This window comes from Bufo gargarizans, chromosome 5 (genome assembly GCF_014858855.1).
Source record: "Bufo gargarizans isolate SCDJY-AF-19 chromosome 5, ASM1485885v1, whole genome shotgun sequence".
NCBI lineage: Eukaryota > Metazoa > Chordata > Amphibia > Anura > Bufonidae > Bufo > Bufo gargarizans.
The window spans coordinates 455,089,361-455,115,266 of NC_058084.1; the positions used below are offsets into that span (position 1 = coordinate 455,089,361).

The 25,906-nt window shown below is 43.5% G+C and overlaps 1 protein-coding gene across 1 annotated transcript in view; it reads right to left on the minus strand.

The window, feature by feature from the left end:
* Positions 1-2,205: 2,205 nt before the first annotated feature.
* ITGA8 (integrin subunit alpha 8) overlaps positions 2,206-25,906 on the minus strand; it is a 149,721-nt gene continuing 126,020 nt past the window's right edge. The window contains exons 28-30 of the mRNA XM_044292919.1: positions 22,246-22,347; positions 13,446-13,568; positions 2,206-5,671 (exon numbers count right to left, since the gene is read on the minus strand). Coding sequence (XP_044148854.1) covers positions 5,585-5,671; positions 13,446-13,568; positions 22,246-22,347 — 312 coding nt within the window. The 3' untranslated portion in view covers positions 2,206-5,584. The remainder of the gene's footprint in view (positions 5,672-13,445; positions 13,569-22,245; positions 22,348-25,906) is intronic.

The window sequence follows — 25,906 nt, forward strand, 5'->3', positions numbered from 1 at the left end:
TGAAGCGTTGCTGGTGTCTGCAGAATTGCGACACGATACTGAGATGAGGGAGGCTGGAGAGATGTGCAATGCCAGAGTGTGGCAGTGAGACCTGAATACTACTGTTGTGAAGCATCCCACTGCACCAGAGGCAGGGGCTCAGAGACTGAGAGAGATTGGTGAGTGGTGGCCTAGAGACAGAGACCAGGAAACCTTGGGGGCCATGCCCTAGTGTAACCACTGAGAGACATGCTGGTGAGCTGGTGGACTCCATACCTTGCTGAGGTGGTTTTATGGTGAAGAGCAGACAATGCCTTACACTCTGCCCGCTTTCTCAGCCCCAAGCCAAATCCGACAGTAACGCAATGGATTCATTGTCTGTGTCTGCTATCCAGCCGGTGACAAAATGTTGTGTAATTACAGCAAAATAAAGCTTCTATTGTCCCTTTTTCTGCGCCTGGTCAAAATTTAAAGCTGAAGTCCAGGCCAGTAAATGTGTATTGATAATTTACCAGCTACTTTTGTAGGATGTGTATCTACTGCAGCTCCCTTTTGGTATATTTTATGTGCTTTAGTGTGGTACTTCAGGTTTCTTAGCACTCACTAAACATTCTCTGTGACCAACATTTGAATATATGTGGTTACCGTATTTTTCACTCCATAAGACACACTGGACTATAAGATGCAACTAAAATTTAGAGGAAGAAAATACGATTTTTTTTTTCATCAGACCTCAGATCAGAGTCTAAAACTTCATCAGAACCTCAAATCAGACCCCCAAACTTCATCAGACCCACAATCCTCATCAAAGCAAAATCAGACATCCACTGCTCATCAGACCTCAAATCAGACCACCATTCCTCATTAGACCTCAGATCAGAACTCCATCAGACCTCAGATCAGACCCCCATCAGACATAAAATTAATTAAAAAAACATACCTCTTCTGCTCTGGACAGCACCGTCGCTCTGCAGATCCAGTGACACATCCTGCACTCACCGATCTCTGCTCTTCTCCAGCCCAAGCTACATTGTGACCTAACGTCACGCAGGGTCAGGTCATAGTGTGTGCACTATGTCCTGACTCTGTACGTACGCAGTCGGCACAATGCAGTGTGGCACCCGGGGATGACAAGGGAACAGTCTCTACTTTTGGGGGGGAGAAGTGGATGTTATGAAGCAAAAAGTTTGTCAAGTCTGCAGAAGTAGTCACTATAATTTCTAAAGAATGGGCCACGAAAACCAGACCCCTGTTTCCATTGTGTGGTTTCTCCAGGATAAGGCTTATCGGGCCTCCTTCATCAATGCTGTCTTTTGCATTTTACTACAGCACCATAAGATATGACTGAGAGCCATCGCAACCTTCCCTGACAGTTGAGTAGTGCTCCGGGTGGAGGGCAGTAATGGTGTGTGTCTCCAACATGGAGTACTTGATACAAGAAATTATGATAGCGGAGGCCTATAGTCCCCAATTTGCAGGAACCGTCCCTAATTTGCAGAGGTTGAAATGGGCTTATATAAGCACCACTCGTAAATGGACGGTTCTGCATGGCTTAGGCGTTCCCAGGGCGGGAAATAATTGTCCCAAAGTTGCCAACTGCAGTGTTAGTAAGTATGGACTTGGTGCCAAAGTAATGTAACACAGGATTCATGCCCAATGCCAAAAATAAGACAGCCTTGAGTTTGGACACCAGTCATCATTGCAGACATCCAGGAGAGGGTCCCTGGAGGGAAAGTGGCAAGGTGCACATCATCGTACAAAGTGTGGCATCTTCCAGGAGTTCAACTATTGTTGCCACTAGGGGGAGCTCACTGCACATGGATGTACTACAGAGTTCAAAGTGAAGTGTATAAATGCGTATGCATTGAGCTCCCCCTAGTGGTGGTTGCAAAAATAATTTTAGCAGGTAACAACAATATGTTGCTGTTTGATGGCAAATTGGGGATTTTGGGATCTATAAAAAGAATATTAGGTGTCAACCCAGTATAGGCACCAATGAGCTTGGAAACGACACTTCAGCTGCTGATTGACAGGTTTCTTCCTGTTACTATTTCTAGGGAGAAACTTGCCAATTAGAGACAAAGGACAAGGGAGATTGTAGGAGGACCCCTAACATCATAAATATCATTGATAGAGTGCTGGCTGCAAGCTACTCTTTTTTTGCTGTGTTTTTTTTTTTTTTTTGAGTGTTGGTTTACCGTAACGAAATAAGTAAAAAACACAAAATTATTTTACATTTGCTCTTTTATTATTTTGAGTCCTTCGCACATTGCATAGGCTTTTAATATGTCTGTCGTCAAGCATCTCCCAGAATCATGTTATTTCTACAAGTGATTGCTGACCTAATGCAAAAACAGTATCAGGTTGGAAAGAAAATCTCTCAATGATGTGAACTACGTATATAAACCTAAAGCCAGTGGTCATTCGGTGGATTTGTGTATTCCAAGAAAAAGATCCCAATGAAGTATATCTGAAAATATGATTACGATCACGTGAGGAATGGAAATGACTGGGGTGCACCCATGGCTTCTTTTAGTCTGGCTAGGGGTCGTAGTTCAGTAACCTAATCAGAGTATCAAATGCATACAAAGAGGATCTTGGTATAAAAATATTCAGAGGTGTAATGTGGGCTCCTGGGCCCTCAGCTATAACAGGACCCCTCACCTATCAAGTGCATTCATTACTGATGTTTTCTTATGTGGCAAAGGGGATTTCGGGCCCCTCAAGCATCTAGGCACAGGTGCAACTTCTACCTCTGCTCCTCCTATAGCTACACTATCAATACTGCATCATTCATAATAATTGCCTCTGGATACTTAGGTTTTCAGAACTTATACGAGTATATAAAAAGATGCACCAAATGCCAGTGTAAACATGTCTTCATTATATATTGCACAGAAAAGTTTCATTGACTACTTAAGTCTAGAAGAAGTTTTCATTTTTGAGAGTGACCTTGGAGGGTGTCTCTGGGAATAAGAGGATTTTAGTAAGCACCCGCAGCCTGCCTCTCTAAGCCGAAAATTCATACCCACCTGCTCCATTCCACTCCGATCCTCTGTGCTGCCTCCACTGTGTCCATGTTCCCCTCCCTGCACTATAGCATGGTCACATGGCCACTGCAGCCAATGACTGGCTTCAGCGGTGATGTGCCCACAATGATGGAGATAGTCATTGGCCGCAGGGGACCATGCTCATGGTAATACAGATGTCAACAGCGCAGTGACCAAAACATGGACACAGTGGAGGAATCGCCGAGGACCAGAGTGGCAGGGAGCAGGTAAGTATGAATCTTCAGGAAGGCAGGCTGTGGGCACTTACTAAAATTTCCTTATTCCCAGAGAACAGCCTTAAAAGTTGGCCTCACATTATAGACAGAGTTAGACCATTTTGCGCTTGGCCACTTACACCTACTAAGACACTAAGAAGCATGGCAGATGCTGACCAGTGGCAGATCTCTGTCCAAGATTCGATCTATCTTGCTGGATATTTTCTTTTGTGCTGTAGTTTTAAAGGCGTTCATGCCAAATGTCCATCCCAGAGGCACAGACCAGGTTACCGATCACAGAGATCAATCAGTGATTTGTCATTTTAATTATGGTATTGTCACCGGAAAAAAAAAAACAACCTTCACAGACCAACCAAGTCGTTCAGAAGATGGCCATCTGAAATCCATAATGTATGGTAAGCTTAAGTGTCACTGTGGAATTGTTATATGACCCTAGAAGAGACTTTTCCCTATGGCACATGCATATTGCACATCTTCTAATCAAAGGTAAAGCAAGGAATTTCCCTAGGGCTAAAATATGAAATTCACTGCCCCCATTGCAAAACCAGGACTCCCCACCTTCCATGTACCATTTATAATGCTGGTGGCCCACCTGGGTTTGATTGTGACCAATACCTCTGTACTCCCTATGGCTACACCACTGGATACCCCACATCCAACTGAAAGTTTCCGGGACTCCTTGGAATTCTGACTGACTGATATATGCTATCATTGGTGTAATTGATTGAATAAACTTTTTGTGTGGCACCCTCTACATTGGCGTGTGATTCCAACATCCCTTAAAGTGATAGCTGTGTGCCATCATTGGTCCAATGTACTGGTCATGGATTCCAACTTGTGGATCATGGTCAAAGGCTATAAGAGCATGAGTTATAGTTTTGCAAGAGCTGCAGAGACAAGGGCTGGAGTCCATTGGTCTCACGATCAATCAAATATATTGGCTTGTATATTTTAAGTTGTTCTACAGCAAGGAACTGCTCTCAGGGAAGTCAATTCCAAAGCAATGATCTGTTCATATACATCATAATGTAGTGTAAGACCTCACCTGGAGATACATCTACATAAAGCACTTCCTAGATACAGTTAGTAAAACCATGTTCCTCTCATACATAAAGGGTCTTCACAGTGGGCAGCTACAAAATTTGCCGTAAGGTTTATGTGACTTATATTGGATTAGTCTGAGACTGAAGGCCTTTATCGAGTAGCCCCAAAAAGTCTTCTGGTAAACCTGTTTTTTTTTGGAAATAGTTGAACAGGCATATAATCTACATACATGAGCAGCCCTCTGTGAATGTTTTTATCCTAAGACGTATGCAAGGAAAGTGGACATTAGTGGTCTTTTTGGAAGGACTATGTGGTTTTCTCTGGCCACAAACTTAGTCTGTAGTTAAACCTTAGTTTCATCCAGTCTTTTCTTGCTTCATCATTGAGTGCAATATCTTATAATCACCAACCGTGAGTAGTCGGAAAACCTCTGTAGACCATGGCTGGCTACTCGTCCCATGTGACACACATGAAGGCACCGCTTAATACGATATTGTTAATACTGTAACAGTGTAACAAGTGATATAAATTAAGTGATTGCTATATAAAGTGATATCAGGTCACCAGCCATTCTGAGAAGAACACAAAAAGTTCCATTCTGCCACCTACTCAGCTGGACTTAAGCCAAAACCCAACTCTTGACCCAGTAAGAATAACCTCAATGAGGCACGATGTCTCTAGTTCTGGCCTTTACTTCCATAGTGAGTAGGTGCCTATCATGGTTTGGCATTCATGAAAAACTGCACATCTTCTATAAACAAGAACCTTTTGACATTTGTACAAATGTATAAAATATTATAGAGATCTCCATTACATTTTTGGAAGTTTCGAGAAGAAGAACAAGGAGCTTGTGCTTCGCTTATAAAATGACCAACTCCATCTTTCATAGTCAGTTTCAAAAACAGTCAAAAATCTGACACTTCCCAGTGATCCAATGGAGTTCTGTTCCATCATGGACATCTTCCAAGATCCTTTACAGAACAGTAGTGGTTCTAGATTTGGTCAGAGAAGTCTACATCCCCATACAGTAATACAGGCACTGCCTCAGTTTGTGTTACTCTGGAGTGCACATCAGGCAACTCATCTGCATGTAACTAGCAAAGATTCAAGTAAAAACTTCATCTGTGATGTTGAAGGAATATTTTTTTAAGGCATTGTTCAACAAATGTTCCTTGAGTTGTTGGTACAGCGCAACTTCGATGCAACGCAGCATAGTGGCGATGCAGGTGCATTCAATCTTTGGCCCTCTGCATAGTCTTACAGCACTTGATTTGTTCATGCTTCAGATGTCTTGTTTGTTAATTTCTCTGTGTCATCGGTTACATCTTCTTGTGGTGGTCTTGCCCGGTCGAAGAATCCACACTTTAAAAAAGTGAACAGACAAATCTTGGCATTAGGATTTATTAAAAAGTCTTTATTATAACAGGTAAACTTACAGTCATGTATGAGTTTACAATAAGGCTCCATGCACACGGCACAGCCTGCCAGAAGGGATATGAATTTTCTGCGTCTCTGCACCCTTTTGTGTTGCCACATGGTGTCTATGTACACTATCGTATTATAGTTAGGGCCCATTCAGACGGCCGTATGAATGAGTCCGCATCCGTTCTGCAATTTTGCGGAATGGGTGCGTACCCGTTCATTTCAATGGGGCCGCAAAAGATGCAGACAGCACACAGTGTGGTTCCGCTCCGCAGGAAAGATAGGGCTTGTCCTATTCTTGTCTGCAATCGCGGACAAGAATAGGCATTTTCTATTATGGTTGCGCCCATGTGCGGTCCGCAAATTGCGTAGTGCACATGGCCAATACCCGTGTTTTGCAGATCCGCAAAGCACTATGGCCGTCTGAATGGGCCCTAAAAGGGGTTGTACCATGAAAAATATTCTACATTTTTAAAAACAGCACCTGGATCTGAATATCTTTGTAATTGCATGTAATTAAAAATGTAGAATTTTTGAAGCCACTAAGATATTCAATAAAATGTATCTGTATAGCGCCACCTGCTGTTTGTTTTCTTTATTTCTTGTCCACCTCACAGAGGTGGTCACACTTGCTCAGTTTAAGTCTTCAACTGCCATCAGCCACATCTTCTGTTAGAAGCTGGGGCAGTTATAGGGAAAGAGCTACAGCAGTAAGTCCAGGCCCCCTGAGCCTAAAGTAAATCTAGCAGAATAATTGGGGCAATGAATGTGGAGATCTCTGGACCCATGTGAGGTACAGGGCTGGTTCTAGCTTTGTTAGAAAGAGGTTGTCATGTACTATATGATGTCTGATTGTAATTTTTAAACACACTGTGGTGAGGAGGAGTTTGACTGCACGGTGCTCAGCTGTTTCTGTCAGCTCCTCCGATCAGCAAGGAGTATGTTTGATCTCAGGGTCATGCAATGAGATGGAAGTCTTCTTCCATTGGCCGGTGGGAGTCGTAGCTGTGGCACCAGACATTTGTAACCTATTCTGTTGATAGATCGTAAAGGTTCCTAGTGGGAATATCTGTATATCTTAGCAATACACTGCATAGCACTTTGCCTGCCATAGGGTTGCAGTAAGAATTAAGATTTTCTACCTTAATTTCCAATTTCCTGTCCATTCATATGAATAAACAAGTCACTGCCTCCAACAAAGCCAACATCATCCTCTCCATGTCGTCATCCAGTTGATCCTCACGGGCAGGGCCCTCTGTCTTTCTGTACCAGTTTGTAACTCGTCTTGTATATGCTTAGTGCAATTGTCTGTATTATGTATGTATGTATACCCCTTATCACATGTACAGCGCTATGGAATGAATGGCGCTTTAATAATAATTAATAATAATCCTCTCCCATTTTCTTACTCTTGCCCTGCCATTGTTGAGGAGTAGCTTAGTCGCACACTGCTAATAGTATACTTTTTTGAATTTCTAGGAGTCGGGTTCCCACCCCATCAGGCAATTAGAAGAAAAACTCCAGAAATATCACAATGAATTGTAGTTCAGTGGATATGTGTTTTTATTGGATCTGCGGCTGATGTTACGTTTCGGCCTATTTTGGCCTTTGTCAAACTACAGCAGAATAAAGAAAATAAAGTCAAAGGTATTCCACGAGGATTACGTATACGTACCAGACCCACGTTTTTCAAAGACAATGCAGAATTCTGTGAAAAGTTCGAACAAGTCCTGAACAAATGCTCCTTTGATCTGATGACCCTAACGTTATCTTATTTACAGAACGCAATTACTGACATGAAAATAGAAATAAACTCTACGGAAGAACAACTTAAAGCGACCTTACCATCAGAAGATTACAATCAAGTCAAAGATAAGATTAATTCCACCTTATCACAACATAGAAAGGAGGTAGAGGCAACCAAAAGAAGCAAATTCCTACGTGACACAGAGGACTACAGACAGAACCGCGTTTACAGATGGCCCCACACCTCAGCTTCACGTCCCAACTATTCCAGATGGCACTCATCTTCAACAGAATCCTTACAATCTGGATCCAGTGGTGAACATTCGCAATTCAGATTGGGTGAACAAAGGTCTTCACGAGGACGAAGAGGCCAGAGAGGGGGTCCCATGACTTCTCTACAAGGGACGTCGCAAATCACGACTAGATCTCATGTACAGTCTTTAGTGGTGAACATTTCATTTTACACATTAGGGCCTGCAGAACTGTCCCTACTAGAAAAAGGTCTCTCTTACTGTCTTACTGGACACGCTCCAGCTGGACATGGACTTAAATACTTTTTAGAAATATTCGTTTAAAGGTCCATTTCTGTTTAAGTCAAGATAGAAGCACTGAGGACACTCTTCCTTCCCAGATCTCTATAAGAAATCTGGGTCTACGAAATAAAAGTACATTCACTCCCCCCAAAAATCAACCCGCGATCCAGACCTTCATTAACCTAGTACAACAGGACTTAACCACTTTCAAAAAGGATCTAGAGAGGGGAAGATTTAACTTTACTCACAACCTTAATAACACCGATAGGCAGGCTTTATACTCGCTACAGAAGAAAAAAGATTACATTTTTAAACCCGCGGACAAGGGAGGGGCTCTAGTGGTTATGGACAAAGATGCATACAAAGGAGAGATATACCGTCAGCTACAGGACACCAATGTCTATCTCAAATTACAATTGGACCCGACTAAAAAAATATTGAAAATTCAGGACACATTAACCACTTACCGTAATTTAAATGTAATTGATGATGCCTCTGTAACCTTTTTAACCAACACTCATCCCGTGATACCTGTCTTTTATGTATTAGCCAAAATACACAAGAACCTCAATAACCCTCCAGGCCACCCAATCGTGGCCTCGACAGATTCGATTTTATCCCCCTGTCAGTCTATCTTGAAAAAATCTTGACACCAATCATCAAAAACACTAGATCCTTCCTCCTGGACACCTCGGCATTCCTGGAGGTTATTGACAGAATTCCACCCTTAAAGGGAACCTGTCATGTGGATATTTGATTATAATCTAACTAATTATATACACTCATTAACTAATAAAAAGTACCTTAGATGTATTCACTTACTGGTGCGACAGATGGTTACCTCATAATATACACACAAAGATGCCACATGCTAATGAGCTGATTGGAGTCCAGCGTGATGTCATTGAGTCCAGCGTATATTTAATTCAGAGTTATAGCCACTCCCCTGCCCACCTGCTGCTGAGTCATATGGAAACAAACTGTCACTCAGCAGCAGGTGGGCGGGGAGAGTCAGGAGCTCATGAATATTCATGACTCATCATTATCAGCTGGAGCTTTTCAATACAAGATGTTGGCAGATTGAATGGGTCAATTCAAGAAAGTGACCCAGCATTTTGCTAAGAGAATCAGTCACTTATTTATGTTGCCCTTAGTTAGAACACCATAAAACTGGTGACAGGTTCCCTTTAAGTCAGGATACTATATTGGTAACATGGGATGTCACTAGTCTCTACACATCTATCCAGCATTACAAAGGCCTTAGAGCAACTAACGACTTACTACACTCTATTAACATGGAGTCTAGGAGCATATCCGTTTGCATGGAACTATCAGAGCTAGTTCTTACTAATAATTTCTTTATGTTTGGTGATGATTTTTTCCTTCAGAGACAGGGTACCGCAATGGGGTCTAATGTAGCGCCCCCTTATGCTAACAGTTATATGGCATATTTTGAGGAGACCTTTCTTTACCCTGATCCGTAAATTGATTGTCATGTAATAGTATGCAAGCGTTATATCGACGATATATCTTTCATATGGGAGGGTAATGTCGACTCCCTGCTACAGTTCCACACATTCCTCAATTCAATTTACCCAACTTTACCCAATTTTTCCTCAACACCACAGTCACTAAGACCACGGCTGGCACCCTTACCACTGATATATACTGCAAAACCACTAATCGCAATAACCTTCTGCACTTTTCCAGCTTTCACGCACCAAACACCATGAAATCCCTCCCGAACTCCCAGTTCGAGAGGGTTAGATGGATAGTCAAAGACAACACCGGCTGCCAGGCGAGACTAGCTGAAATGACACAACGTTTCCTAGACAGGGGATACCCCCCACGTCTTTTACAAATTTCTGATCAACCAAAAGAACCAAGACCAAGGAACTTGTAAAAACGTATGGCCTTTGTACATACTTTCCACCCATCCACTAATAAGGTCCTTAACAGTATTAGAAACCATTGGCCACTTCTACACAAAGCCTATCCTACTATAACAGAATTTCAAAATCCCATCTTACGTTGCACTCGCCGCACTAAAAATCTACTCGATCTGTTGATAAAAGCAGATATTGGCCCCCTTGAGAACCACTCCAAAACAAACATTCTTATATAACCAGAAGAAAGGTACATTTCCCTGTATACATTGTTTCCAATTTTCCAATGTACAAAAAGGCTCCGACATATATCACCCTCAATCAGGCAGAAGTTTCCCAATCCACAATGTGTGGGTAAAACCACACAAAAAAGAAAATTGTGACCGTATTTGTCAACATAAATCCAACATCAGACGCAAAAACCTACTGTTACCAGTACCTGCCCATTTTCACTCGGCAGGCCATTCAGTGGCTCAACTGAAATTCCAGGTAATTGAGCACATTCCACCGTCCAGGAGAGGTGGGGACCGCCTGAAATGTCTCAAAACTAGGGAAGCATTCTGGATACATAAATTAGATAGCCTGGAACCGAAAGGGATGAATAGGGGCTATGAAATTCAGAACCTGATCTAATATTTGTATATTTTGCGTCTGTCAACATAACTTCTTGGGGTACTTAATATCAATATATGTATATTATTTACTGTATTATTTGTATCTTACCTATACCGTTTATTGACATTTATATCCTTATCTATTACAGATCCACTAGTACGGGGGTCATATCCTGGTGCCATCTGCAAAGGGTATCCTTTATTTTCTATCATCTACCTTACCTCATATCTTTCTATATTTAGAATTCTCTCCTTTTTCATTTTTTTCACCTTTATTATTTTGCTCTATTATTTCTTTACTTTTACTATTTTCTTTATTCAATTTTTTTCCTTTTTTTCTATTTTCATTTTTATTTTCAATATTTTTATTATTATTTTTTTCTATTTGGGTTCTTTGATCTTCTCTTTATCTTTGCTACATTTTCCACTCCCCCCCTTTTTTAATCTCCCTCTTTTCATCTTATCTATGTTTCATTTTTCTCTTCATTGTTTCTCATCTTTTTCTCATTTCCTCCATGCTCTTCTATTTTGTCACACATTTCTTCTAATATTCTTGTATTTCTTTTCTATTCTCTTTTCCCTCTCTCCTTTTTCATCCCTCATGGCTTTTTTATTCGCCCCATTTCCTCCTTGTTCTTCTCTTCGTCACCATCGTCCGTTCTGTCCGTTCCCCCATCTTTTTAGCATATTCCCCTTACACCCAGCACCTATGCGTCCTATAGCAAAACTAGACACACTGTCCTGTACGCACAGCAAGGCTAGATACAAGTCTATTGACAGCTAAGATCTTTAATTCCCTTTTACTCACTATATGTTCATATACTTACACATTACAGTAGCTATAGATTCTTAACATATGATTCAGCATTATATAGTTCCATCGCTACCTATTAGTGGGATCTCGCATCAATACTACCAGGTGATTCGGTGGACCAGATGACGTTTTTGAAGAAAACACAGTTGTGTCTATTTTCATGTATCAGTGCTAAGTTTATTATTATTTTTATTTTTGTTTATTTTTGTTGCTACATTGTCTCCATTAAGTTTACTTCGATCATGCGACTTGATATATTTAATGCTTGTGACTGCTCATCATTGTAGTAAGCTGGCCACTGCCATGATGTACTTTGTTAAAATATTATATCTACTTTATTTTCTTTATTCTGCTGTAGTTTGATAAAGGCCGAAATAGGCCGAAACGTAACATCAGCCGCAGATCCAATAAAAACACGTATTCACTGAACTACAATTCATTGTGATATTTCTGGAGTTTTTCTTCACATCATCTTGCCCTGCCATTGTGATCTTTCCTATGATCCTATCCTCTGCTGCTCTCATGATCTTATTAACTACATGTCGGGCAAGGCTGGAACCTAAAGGGGTTGTATGTTATGGATGAACATTTTCATTTAGAAGGTCCCCCAAAAATTAGAGGGGTTCTGCAGTTTGTTTTAACTGATGATCTATCCTCCGGATAGATCATCAGCATCTGACCGGCGGGGGTCCGACACCCGGGACCCATGCCGATCAGCTGTTTGAGAAGGCAGCAGCGCTCCAAGAGCGCCGCGACCTTCTCACTGTTTACCACTGGCCCAGTGACGTCACGACCAGTATGGCTCTTTGCATTGAAGTCTATAGGTGTTACAGAAGCAGCTGAGAAAGCCCCTGAGGTCAAATTCCCTCCTTTGGGATATTTATGGCATATATTGGATACTATAAAAAAATATATGGTACATTTAAAAAAAATAATGAAACATAAACAAGAAAATATTTTTTTTTTTAAAACCTATAAAAAACAATTTAGAAAAACAAAAATCCTCTAATTCTGTAGTGAAGAAATTAATGATACGGTTAAAACGCACATTTCCTGACTACCTGTTTTAATAATAATATGAAAATGTCCAACTTCTCCATCCCCCCGAAGCTGATGGATGTAGCAGGTTTTACCCCCGGGGGTCCCGGCTGTGCATTGGCCGCATTGTTACTCTCCTATAATGTTGTAAATTCATTAGAAGTGGAACTTTCTTAGATAAATATGGTTTTTCATTTAATCCCTGGATGCCTGTAAACTACACGGTGTTATTATTTCCAGAACAAACATCCAGGATTTTATTACAGAAGGCAATGAGGCACCATCGCTACGGTTATGGTTACAGTTTGGAGCTTCTTGAGCACTAATTGGCGAGCAGTCAAATGATGGAAGTTGGAAATTGACTTTATAGTAGTCTGGAGAATTTATTGTTTTAAAGGGGGCTTCAGCCAGAAATAACGCCCATCCAAGCGTCCATCGAGGAACCTTGCACAAAGCCACCTTAATCCAGCCTAGCTAAGCATTTCTTTTCCCTTCATTTTTTATTCTTTTTGGACCTAGCAATTAAATTTTTGGGTAAAAAAAAAAGTTTATGTCAGATCCATATAATATAGTGTATATAGATAATAGGAGTCCAAGACGCAGCCAGACATCCTCTTAATGCTGTTTCCAAACCGTTTTGAAGGGGTTTCCAGCAATTTCTAACCTTTCTTTTGTGAACCAGACACCCTCTCTTCTTCGGAGCAGGAGGTGCCTGGTTGGATGCTTGGGTCTCCCATTGACATTCATTGTGTTAAATTGTACTCGAGCAGTATTCGGTCGAGCACTCAGATGTGCCGAGCATAGCGATGCTCAAGCCGAATAGCAGTTCGGCCAAGCATACTCGCTCAACACTAGTAGCCAGCACTGGAAAGCTGAGGTGCACTGAGTGGCTAGGCCCCACCCCTTGGTGCACTGAAGCCCTAATTTGCATAAAGAATACAAGTCTTTTTTTTTCTTGGAAACCGATCACCATCAGCAGGATCAGCCCTACCAGGTAGCTTGCTTGGTGTAATAGGCTTGATCCTGCTGACAGGTGCTTTTTATTTCACCAATAAAGCAATAACCCATCTACTTGAACCTTACCTTCCACATGACTACTGTAAGTATGGCTAAAACCAACAGTCCCAGTAGAATCGCCAGTATGATGACCCACAAAGGAATGGAGAACGTTACATTTGGTGTTGCCCAGATCACTGATGTCTTTATCTGGAAGGAAACCACAAGAAGAAAACTCTGTAAGTCATCTGAGTCCACACATGTCTCATCACTCAGTCTGCTCCCAGGCTCCTACACTTAAACAGGAAAACCGGAGGAGCGGACGGTTTAGAAAGCAGTCCCATAGAACATCATTCGCAAAGTACTTTCCTGGAAAGATCTGTAATCTGGATTTTGGAAGATGTGTAAAATCCCCGAACATGCACATGTACTTATATACCATGATAAATGGAGAAGACTTCCTTGATGGCAGCAGAACAAGAACTTAAGCCTGTGTTCAGCTCTCTAGGAAACCGTACATCTTTCATATCTGACGGCTGTGAGGTTAGATATACATTTTAATGCACTTGAATGAAAAATACATTTACATTACCGCTATTAGTAAACCTGACAGACCTTAGAAACGTTGCCTGTAAACTTTGAGATGAAGTTTGATTTCCTTGGCTCATACAAAAAAAAGGAGATACATGGGGTGCATGATTGTTTTTCTACTACTATGTCCTTATATAAGCACACTTAATGAGGTTTACCAGGATACTGATATTGATGACCTATCCTCAAGATGGGTCATTGATATTCGATTGGTGAGAGTCCAACACCCGGCACCCCACCAATCAGCTGTTACCTGCAACCTCCAGAGCTGGAATCGGCATTTGAATAAAAACGGAAGCAGACAACTCCGTTCAAAGTGTAGTGGCCGTGCTGGGAAAAGCAGCTTAGCCCTCATTAAAGTGAATAGGAGCAGAGCTTCAGTACCCCCAGTACAGTGACTACACTGTATGGAGCTGTACTTCCTGCTCCATTCAAGAGCTAGTTCCAATGCCGGAGGCTCTGGGGCACAGCCTATTAGGGAGGTGAGGCATGTCAGGCCCCCTATAATCAGATATTCTTGACCCTATCCTAAGGATAGGTCATGAATATTAGGAGCCTAGAAAATCCCTTTAAGGTGTCCATTCACCTTCAAAACTATTCCTCCCGACATCCCATACACGTGTCTGCTTGGCCCGGAATGTGTTCTAAATGAGGAGGAGACAATAAGTCAGTGGTACACACCTCTGGAGGCGACCCAGGAACAGAAGGATCAGAATTTGAATTTCAACATGACTGAACTCTGGTAAGTGCAGCTTACCAAGCACTTACCTCTGTGACGTCTATTGGATAATGGCTGTGCTTGGTATTAAAGCTTAGCCCCATTCACTGGACTGGCACTGAGCTGCACCAAGACCACATGACTGATAAACGTGATCTCACTGGCCACGGCGCCTTTTCAAACAGCTGATCAGCAGGGCTGTCGGGAGTCGGACCCCTGCCAATCTGATATTGTTGACCTACCCTTGACCTATTCTCAGGGGCTGAGCTGCAGTAAACAGGCACAGCCACTACACAGTGGATGGAGCCTTCTCCTTCCATGTCTGTCCACTGTGCTGCCCAAAATAGCTGACTGGTAGAGGTGCGGGGTGTTGGACTACCACCAAACTGATATTGTTGACTTATCCTGAAGATAGGTGAACAATGCCTAAGTCCTGGACATGCAGGAAGGCAGCCGATACCACTAGGGCAGTTCACTTCCTACTGGCTAATTTTTGCATCCATATGTAGGAAGCTCCCTCTAGTGGTGGTTTCAGGCAGGCAGAATATTATATTTTAAATTCATGTTTATCCACAGGATTTGACACTTTGTATCAGAAAACTGGCACTCTGGCTGCTATTAAGATATTTTAAGATATTAATGAGGTCAATATTTTAGAATCTATTCAGACGTTCATAAAAAAAAATATTTGATCATATGAACCATCTCTGTGTAATAATACAGCAGAAGCATCTGCCATTCACAGGGGAATGTGCTGCACAGATGGTCAAGCTCGTGTGCTCTGCACATGGTAATGTTATTGTGAGCAGTGCATCGGGCCAGGAGGCAGGTGGACAGCTTGGCCTTCAGAGCAGGAACTTCTGAGACTCTACAAGGGCTTAAAGAAAATATCTAAAGTGCTGTAAAAGGTGAACGTTAAGAAATTAAGAAGGAAACAAGGAAGAATGCTAAAGCAGGACAACCATTCCCTGGGCGCCGCACTGTCTCAGCCCTACATGATGGAAGGAAATCTCTACTTCCTCTAACAATGAGCTGCTCATAAATTTTGAGTCATTAAGCTTCACATTCATAGACCAGCAAGTATCTGCTCTTGTAGTAACGGACAGGAACAAGGTGGCTCCAAACCTTCTACATGTACGTATGAGGTATCATAACTTTCAGAAGCTAGCCAGTGGTTGGCCACACCATTCACAGGCAGATATTATAGGGGTCTCTGCTTGAGACAATTCCAACTTGTTAGACAGAGCCCTTAAAGGGTTATTCTCATCTCAGACAATGGGGACATATTGCTAGGATATGCCCCCATTGTCTTATAGGGGAGGGTCCCACCGCTGGAACCCGCACCTATATCGAGAACAGAGCCCCGAAAGTGGTGGAGGGCGTACTGCACATGCACAGCCACTTTCCATTAATTGAAGATGGCTTGGCTATTTCTGTCGGACCCATAGAAGTGAATGGGAGCGGTGGCCGGTCATGCTCAGTGCTGTCTCATTCACTTCTATGGGGAGAGCGTTAGGTGGTGGCCGGGCCAGAGTCCTCCAGCCACCACTTTGCGGGGCTCCGTTCCCGATATAGGTGTGGGTCCCAGAGCACCTATGAGACAATAGGGACATATCCTAGTGAGACAACCTCTTTAACAATAATAAGATCACAAGGTGTCCTCCTGCTAGGTGTAATCTGTTGGGAAACCTGACAGGGAGTGTTCACTTTCTCTGCAGCACCACTACAGGGGAGTTAAGGAATTACACAGTGTCCATTTAAATCCATGTGCTGTCTGTGAAATGCATCGCAGGACAGGTCCTCCAGAGCAGGAGAAACGCTCTTTGGGGGATACTATATCTCTATAGTATACAAAGACTCCTTATACAGATTAGGCACTCTCCATAAGGAAATATAGTATCCCCCAAATCCTGACCTAGGCCTCTCACCCAGTTAAGCCAGTAAACACTGCTCTGCACTGATCAGCAGCAATCACCCCGAAACAGCTGTCTGCAGATGAGGTGCAGGCTTAATTTTTATCCAAGTCATATCTCAAGGCCTGTTTAAAAGTTTGAACATTGACTTGTAGTATAGCTAACTTACATCTGGTGGCATCAGAGGCAGAGCTTGCTCAGAGCTTATTCGCATGCCTTCTTCACTGACTTATAGGATAGCTGCCTTACATTTGGTGGCATTAGAGGCAGAGCTTGTTAAGAGCTCATCCCTTCCCTCCCAGAATTCCAGAGGAGCATGTATGGCTTATAAGTCTCCTCACACCGATTAAGGTGCTCTCTCCCTAAGGAGAGTCAGTTCCCCCCTGACCCGGACACAGGCCTCTCACCCAGTTAAGCCAGTACTCAATGCTCTGCACTGATGAGGGGCAATCAACCCGAAACAGCTGTCTGCAGATGAGGTGCTGGCTTATTTAATATCCAAGTCAAGGCTTATTTCAAGAGCTGAACGTTGACTTATAGGATAGCTGCCTTACATCTGGTGGCATTAGAGGCAGAACTTGTTAAGAGCTCATTTGCATCCCTTCTTCCTTGAAAAAAATGACCAAGCAACAACCAAGATCTGTAACTAGCACTGTGCACAAGGCCGGAAGCTGATAAAGACGTAGATGCACACACAGACAACTCTATACTCACAAAGACAACCCTTTTCAGATGGAAGCCGCTATGGCAATCAACCACCGATCTCGCTTCTCATACATCATGCATCAACTATGCATTTCCCTTTCAGGAAGGTCACAGGTTTTAATTGTTTTGTATGCAGTAATTTTAATAATTGAGGATCAATTATTTAGAGCTGTTTTCTGTTTAACATTAAAGGGTCATTTTTTGGTCACCAGTTTCAAAAAGAAAATATTTTTTAGGGTTGTTCAGTTTAAGAAAATCCATTTTCTCATAATCTCATATTCAGGATCCTCATTTTTTGGGCTAGAGTGGAAAGCAGTCACAAAGAGTGTCTCACCCTGGAGGACCTGTCCTGTCCTGCATTACACAAACAACTCATCGCTACGAATGGATACAGTGTAATACTTTGTTTATCCTGTGGTGGTGCTGCAGGAAAATGGAACACTTGCTGCCAGCTTTCTTCATAGATCAGAGCTGATCACTGTGGGACACTCAGTAACCAAGGAACCCTTTTAAATGCATAATAATTTATTAATGCAAGTTGGGGGAAGCTGTTGAATAGTTTTTATGAGCACGTTATACCGCTGATCTTAAAAAAAAGTAGAATTTGGATGAACAATTCTTTCTTGATGCCTAAGGGCTACAGACTCTGAACCAATTACCTCCCCACGGTGCAGACTTGTACAGAGGCAAAACACATTTGTACCTTCAGGGTCTCTATTATACGCAGCATTTAGAAAATATTTGCTTTAGTGTTTAAGTTCTGCACATGCCAAATGTCACATATCCCGGGCCCGATTTCAACGCTCTTTGCTCCTTTTTCCATTCATCAGAAGCGCACACAGCAGGGGTCGCATAGCTGTGTAAGCACGCAGAATACCGTAAACAGATGTCAATAATATTAATTGCCCTCAGCTCCGTCGATGTTTTCTTTAGAATTATTTCCAGCCATTGCATCCCAAGTCATTGCTTCTTCTCTTATTAAAAATCCTCCAGTCTCTCATTCAGTGTCTAGCGAAGTGTACAATTTACGAGGGCGAGCAAAGCGTTATTAGGGAACATCAAATATACATTGAGCTTGAAGTCTCATTATGTGCGCTGAGTAGACGCGGGTATTGCACTGGAGAATTGGTCCCGCGTTGTGGCCGAAAATGGTTACCACGTGCTGCAAATTTGTATCCATTGACGGATGGGACAAACCTTTTAGGCTACTTTCACACTGGCGTTTTGGCTTTCCGTTCCGGGATCTCATAAACGGTCCAAAAATCAGTTTTGCCCTAATGCATTCTGAAGGGATAAGGATCCGCTCACAATCCACCAGTTTTCCTCTGTCGCCTCCATTCCGCTTGCAGCGTTTTGGTGTCCGTCTGACGAAACTGAGCCAAACGGATCCGTCCTGACACACAATGTAAGTCAATGGGGACGGATCTGTTTTCTAGGACACAATCTGGCACAATAGAAAACAGATCCGTCCTCCATTGACTTTCAATGGTGTTCAAGATGAAATGGTCTATGAAATTGTGGGCGTTTAGGAAGGGGGAGCGTTACCTACTAGGGGTAGTAGTATGGGAGGGAATGGTTCGGCTGAGAGTAAGGTCAAAGTTCAGCCTGTGATACAGCCGAATTTCAGTGTCTGTCCATATTTAAGCCAAAATACCTGCACCTACAAGACTGAACTGAACCCTACGGTCATGTGGTGATCTCCGCTTAGCTGCCGCTATAATAAGGACGGGCAGTTCTCAGCTCGGGAACTACAGGACTGACTGTGACAGATTTGCACGCCAGTGATCATCTTGGAAACTTGCAATGTGTTTAGAGAGTGAGACTAAGAGACTACTCCTACCATCATTGCTGCCTATACACAGCTATTGGGAGAAGACTGTATTGTGTTATACCTCAGAAATTGTGTCTGTTGCTATCTGTACTGCAACTCTCATCCTCCCCAGTAACGAGAATGGGACTCCACCATCATCTGCTGTCCCCTGCATCTGCCATACCCTGATCTTGCACCCTGCCAACTATTAGGGCCGGCGCCACCTGTAAGGCGACCTAGGCAGCTGCCTAGGGCGCAATTTAGCAGGGGGCGCCGGAACCGGAAGCGATACAGATGGCGGTGCAGCAGGGCAGGGGAGGGAGAGGTGTGTCTCTTCCCCTTCTTCTGATAGGCTACCGGCCTAGTGCCTGCAACCTATCAGAGGCCGGTGCAGGTGGCGCGATGATGTCATCTCGCCACCTGAGCCCTGAGCCGTACAGCGCGGGACACAGGCCGGAAGAGGCCTGTATCGCATCGCTGACATGGAGGTAAGTTTAAGTGTTTTTTTTGTTGTTGTTGTCGTCGTCAATACTGGTGGCTACTGGGCTGGCACATGATGGGGGGCTCTGGCTACTGGCACATGATCGGGGGGGCCTATGGCTACTGGGACATAAAAGGGATAGGGGGGCCCTATGGCTACTGGCACATGATAGGGGGGCCCTATGGCTACTGGCACATGATAGGGGGGCCCTATGGCTACTGGCACATGATAGGTGGGCCCTATGGCTACTGGCACATGATGGGGGGCCCTATGGCTACTGGCACATGATGGGGGGGCCCTATGGCTACTGGCACATGATAGGGGGAGGGCTATGGCTACTGGCACATGTTGATGGGGGCACAGGCTACTGGCACATGTTGATAGGGGGGCTCTGGCTACTGACACATGATATAGGGGAGGCTCTGGCTACTGGCACATTATATAGGGGGGGCTCTGGCTACTGGCACATGATATAGGCGGGGCTCTGGCTACTGGCACATGATATAGGGGGGCTCTGGCTACTGGCACATTATATGGGGGGGCTCTTGTTACTGACACATGATGGTGGGGGGGCTCTTATTACTGACACATGATTGGGGGCCTCTATGAGGGCACATTTTACTGGCACATTTTTTGGGGACATCTATGGGGCACTTATTACTGGCACATTATTGGGGGCACTTCTTACTGGCACATTATTGGGGGCACTATAGGGGCATCTACTGAGGCCACAAAGAACGGTTATTTTATATGGGGGCTCTGTACAGTAGCATTTTATACTGGGACACATTATGGTGGGTACTATGGGGAAGGTGGGAGAGGAGCACTATGGAGTCATCGACGGGGCCACTGAGAAGGGGTATTTTATACTTACAAATTATGGGGCACTATGGGGACATTAGCTCAACTAGGGGCATTACAAGGGGCTATTTTTTGCACTGTCACATTATAAGGAGAATTATTTCTACTGGGGGGGGGGCATTATGGTGGGCTTTATTACTCCCCCATGGTATGACCCCCTAGTAGCAGCACAAGCCTCTCCCTGCTCTGCTATTCCTCTGCCCCTTCTCCAAATCCTTATTATGAAATCTTTCTCATTAGGATAAAACACAACATCAGCTCCGCCGAGCCCCCGGCCAAAGTGTGGAAGTGGTGTCCGAGACCCCCAAGGGCCAAGCCAAGTAACTGTAAGTTTTCATGTGAAATATGTTTATGTTATACACATATAGCCTACACTGTGCCCCACAATATACAGTTTCATCTGTAAAAGTCATCAAGTGTCATGGGGGGGGGGGGGGGGGGGGGGGGGGGGGGGGACTTATTGTTTTTCGCCCCAGGCTTGTTTCTTTAGCTATGGCTTAAGTTATGGTAGTTATTCTCCACCATTCTTAATAGAGGGCTTTATTGCAACATATAACTCTCTTTTAATTTAAATGCTGAGAAACGGGTGGAACATATGTGATGTCATGATATGGGCAGATCATCTGATAAGGGGGGGCAGCAATTTTTATCTTGCCTAGGGCGGCAAAAATCCTTGCAACGGTCCTGCCAACTATCCAATATCAAGGGAACCCCAAATACCAGCAGGCAGGAGCCTCAATACAAGGGTGCGCCCTGCAGTCACTGCACAGCCCTACGGAGCACCAGAGGCTCGATAGCCACCATGAACTGTGTTACCACCATTGAAGTCACTACCGCTCCTCCCATCCTCCCCTTCCTGGGCTCACTGCACTTGCAAAAGTGCACATTTTTGTGATTCATATGACATTTTTATGCATTGTGGAGAAGGGAAGCGCTATCCTAGGCTTTAAATAAAAAGAAATTATAATATGGATGCTAAAGTGCAGTCATATTACACCGGACCAAAATATACGGCACATATAATGTAACCTTTCTCTTCCTATGTTTATATATATTTTTTTCATTAGACAAAAGGCTGCTTGAAAGGCCTCCCAACCGGCCAAACAGAGCCCTAATCCTAACTGATGAGGACCAATAAATGGGTGGATGTCTCTGGTTTGGCTTACATCCCAATTCATGTTTCAAGGCTCTCTAATAGGTCAGACACTGACTTCCAGGCTAGCTACCTACACGTGGCACTAAAGAGCCTGTAAGACTACCTACACCAGCTGGATCTCCACAAGAAGAACCTTCCACCGTTATACATCCATTGTGTCATATTCTCCATTGTCCCTGAATTGTCCCATCAGTCCATATGCACTTTTAGGGTTTATGAGTGCCCTACCTGGGACCTCCTCTGCAGAGCAACTAACATCTAGGTGCTTTAGCTATTCGATCAGTTCCTGTCTTCAGGAAACTGGGCAACTGTTTGTTGGGCATCTCAGTAACTGAGCCTAAGGAGATCATATTAAAGGGGTTGTCTGTGGTGAGAATTGTAAAGAGATGGGGGGATTGTGCCTCGTGCTGAAAAGGACATCAGGGGTTAGCATTCAGACATGCACCATAAATGTTTGCACCTTGGGCATAGCTATAGATACTGCAGAAGTAGCTCTTGAAAACAGGCACCTGTGTTATAAATGTCACAATAGGTAGAGGCCCTATTACAGACTGAAACATAAAGTCACGCCCCTAGGCCCACCCCTGCAGAACACAAATGCCTTGACACTACCACAGTTATGAATAGTAAGAGAACTTTATTATGTACTCACAGCTATACTTGCCGCAGGCAGTTTGGCCGGTTGAACACTATATGGCATCTTCTTTACTTCGAACGACACACTGGCGGTAAGTGAGTAATATTCATTGTCCCTCTGCAACAAGAACATTATATGAGTACGCAATGCTACAGTATATACAATATACAACATTTCAAGGTAATTATGTTTTATACAAATGGATGCTGCCATATCTTTGCTTGCGTCGGCCATTTTTGCAAAAGTGACAACAGGAAGCATAGTCGTTCTGGTTGTCACTCAGATGTTTTCATTTGTTCTGAAACATAACCTCCATGGGGGGGGGACCTAAGACAGATTCTAGTACTAAGCCTGAGTGCCCAAAACCTTTCCAGATTTAGACAACACCCACGAACCACCATGTGTCAGGGATCGTGTGGTCTGAACTTCTAAGATGTACCCACTGCTGTTTAATTCAGTAAGATCTTTCGAAATGAGCCCATATGGTCTTTAAACCAAATAAGAATCCCTGCCGAGAGGGTCTTTTTTTTTAGTATCTTTAATCCCTATTCCAGCGGTCATGTTTTGTGGTGGATGTGGTCTTCTTCTTGAGGTTCGCCTTCTCATGTCAACATAGAATGTTTATGTAAAAACCATCTGATGACAGACAAGACCAGCACCGTGTACACTGATGGCTTCAACATCCTCAACGACTTTTCCATCTTTCCAAATCAAAATCCCAGATTCAGGGCTTTCTACATCACCTTCAACAATCCCCCAGAGCCTCAAGAATACAAAGCAGACGTCCACAGTCAAACAAGCTTTTAGTAAGGTGATAGATAACTGGCCCAGTGCCAGATGTCAGCAGAAGTGTAAGATTCACATTTCATCCTCTGCAGTCCAGGGAAAACTTTCCTAAAATGTGAAGCTTCCCTGACATTGGGCACAGCATTTACTTCCAATTAAAGAAAAACTGGAGCAGAATAGAATAATTTATGGCTTCTCTTCCCAAAATAATTCCTTGCAGACCTCGTATCACACGCACATATTTAATGCCTTTCTTCCTTTGTTTTGTCTTCTCAATCTCATTCTATATATAGAGGTCCCAGGAGAGGCGAGGAGCTGGTTTTATCTCAAAACTGGACATTTTATGGTTGCTGTGATTTCATACATTTGTACAATGGATCCAGATGAGTCCGATAATCAATATGTGTTCTCCAATACTGCTGCTTCCTTACATGCACTGGGATGGACAGGCCCACAAGAGCAATGGAGAATCCACTCTTGGGCCCTAGTTAGGATGCACTAATGGGCTCCTAATAACTCAAATATCCAGCAGAGGACACCCCCATTTGAAGCTGTTCTGTAAAGCATTACTCATACCAGGGATAACTCTTTATGGGTTAAAAGGGTTTTCCGAGATTTTTATACTGATGACCGATCCTTAGGATAGGTGATCAATATCTGATCAGTTCGGGTCGGACACCCGGCACCTCTGCCGATCAGCTGTTTGAGAAGGCACCGCCACTCCTGTGAACGCCGCTGCCTTCTCCTTGCTTCCCAAGCACAGCGCCGTACATTGTATAGTGGCTGTGCTTGGTATCGCACTCAGCACCATTTACTTCTACGACCAATGAACGTGACCTCACTGGCCTAGGAAAAGCTGCAAGAAGGCTGCGGTGCTATTGCGAGCACCGCTACCTTCTCGAACAGCAATCGGTGGGGGTCCTGGGTGTCGGGCTCCCACCAATCAGATAGTGATGACCTATCTTGAGGATAGATCATCTGTATTATCTCAGAAAATCTCAGAAAACCCCTTTGAGGCTCCATGCACACAAACGTATATTTCTTTCCGCATCTGATCTGCATTTTTTTACGGATCAGATGCGGACCCATTCATTTCAACGGAGCATAAAAAAATGCAGACATCCCACTGTGTGCTGTCCACATCTGCACACCAGTACTGCCGGTCCACCAAAAAGATAGAACATGTTCATAAATGTCCATTTTGTGGACAAGAATAGGACATTTCTACAGGGGTGAAAAAAAATGGCGCCGTGCAGACCACAAAAGACATACGGTAGTGTGCAGCTAGCCTAAGGCTGCTTGTACTCAACCGTATCCAGTTTGCGGATCTGCAAAATACAGATGCAGTCCGTGTTGCAACCGCATTTTTTGCTGACCCATCGACTGCAATGGATCCGCATTTTGCTGACAAGTATAGAACATGTTCTGTCTTTTTGTAGAATGGACACACGGACTTGAAAAACATACAGGTCATCTGCGTGAATCGCGTTGACAACAATGGGCCGCAAATAAAATATGGACGACACATGGACCCCACTCGTATTTTGCCGATGTGCGATCTGTGGACCGCAAAATTGGTACGGTCGTGTGCATGAGGTCTTAGTCACAATAATTATTTGACTTTTGTTCTGTATACATGGGAGGGGGCTCCATCAGATTTATCTTCTATGCTGGGCCCAAGGTACCCTAGTGCTGCTCTCTTTCCTTTGCAGGTTTCTTTTTATTTCAGCTATGCTACCCAAAGTGACGAACCCCTTTAAATATCGGAAGGCCACCTGCTCTGAGCCCCAGGAAACAATCAGGAAGTCAATGTCATCCATCTAAACTGTTTATGGTCAGACAATAAAAACAAGAGTCTGTAAGCCATGCGGCTCGTGGCCCCCTGCTGTGCGGCTCGCTATAACAGACCTGACTTATGACCATATACGTGCACATGCTACAATATGACAAGCACTGACAGTAATGCTGCTATAACCTGTCCCCAGAACAGTGCCAACAGTGACCCTAACGTAAGGACTACTCAGGGACTTCTCCTTTCTTCCAAATGGGGCCCTGCCAGTTGATAAAAGTCATCCCCTATCCACCAGATAGGGGATAACTAACTGATTGGTGGGAGTCTAACCGCTGGGAGCCCAATAATCCTGAGAACGGGAGTCCCATACCTCGGTCCTGGTGGAGCAGCAAATCGAGCATGCTCCCCTCCCCTGCTCCATTCATTCTCTATGGGATTGCTGGAAATAACTTTTACCAACTGGAATAGCCCTTTAATCTTTGCGTTTCTCCACGTTTAGGATAAAATGATTATCCCAGGAAAATGATTCATTACCTATCTACGGGACAAGTGATAAATATAAAATCAAGGGGGAAGGGCGATGGATAGGACTCCATGACTGAGGCGTCACTCTCTGAATGGACCGGTAGGGCGCATGTCGGTTCCTTGCTCCATTCATTTCTATGAGACGGAAGAAGCACTGTCTACGTGATGAATGGAGTAGTGGACCAGAATGCGGAGAGGGCACTGGGACATCCCTTGTTCTCAGGAGGATCAGGGGGGGTTCCAGCCGTCTGGGGCCATACATGGTTCAATGCAGTTGTTGTACCAGATGGAAAATGTGACTATGTGTCCATAGATTTTGAGACTTTCAGAGCAGCAGATAAAACAATTAGCATTCCATAAAAGTTCCATAAAAAAGTCAGACTTTTGCAAAATTAATTATTTTTTTGTTATTTTTTTTAAATATTGAAATACATTACTATAAAAGAAGCATCTACAAGAAACATGCACGACAAGCATTTACTGCTAGATCCGATTTCATAGAGATGAATCATCTTATTAATATTTATCCAGAAGCAGCTGGTCCTGGCCGCCGGACAACGCAAACAACCATTA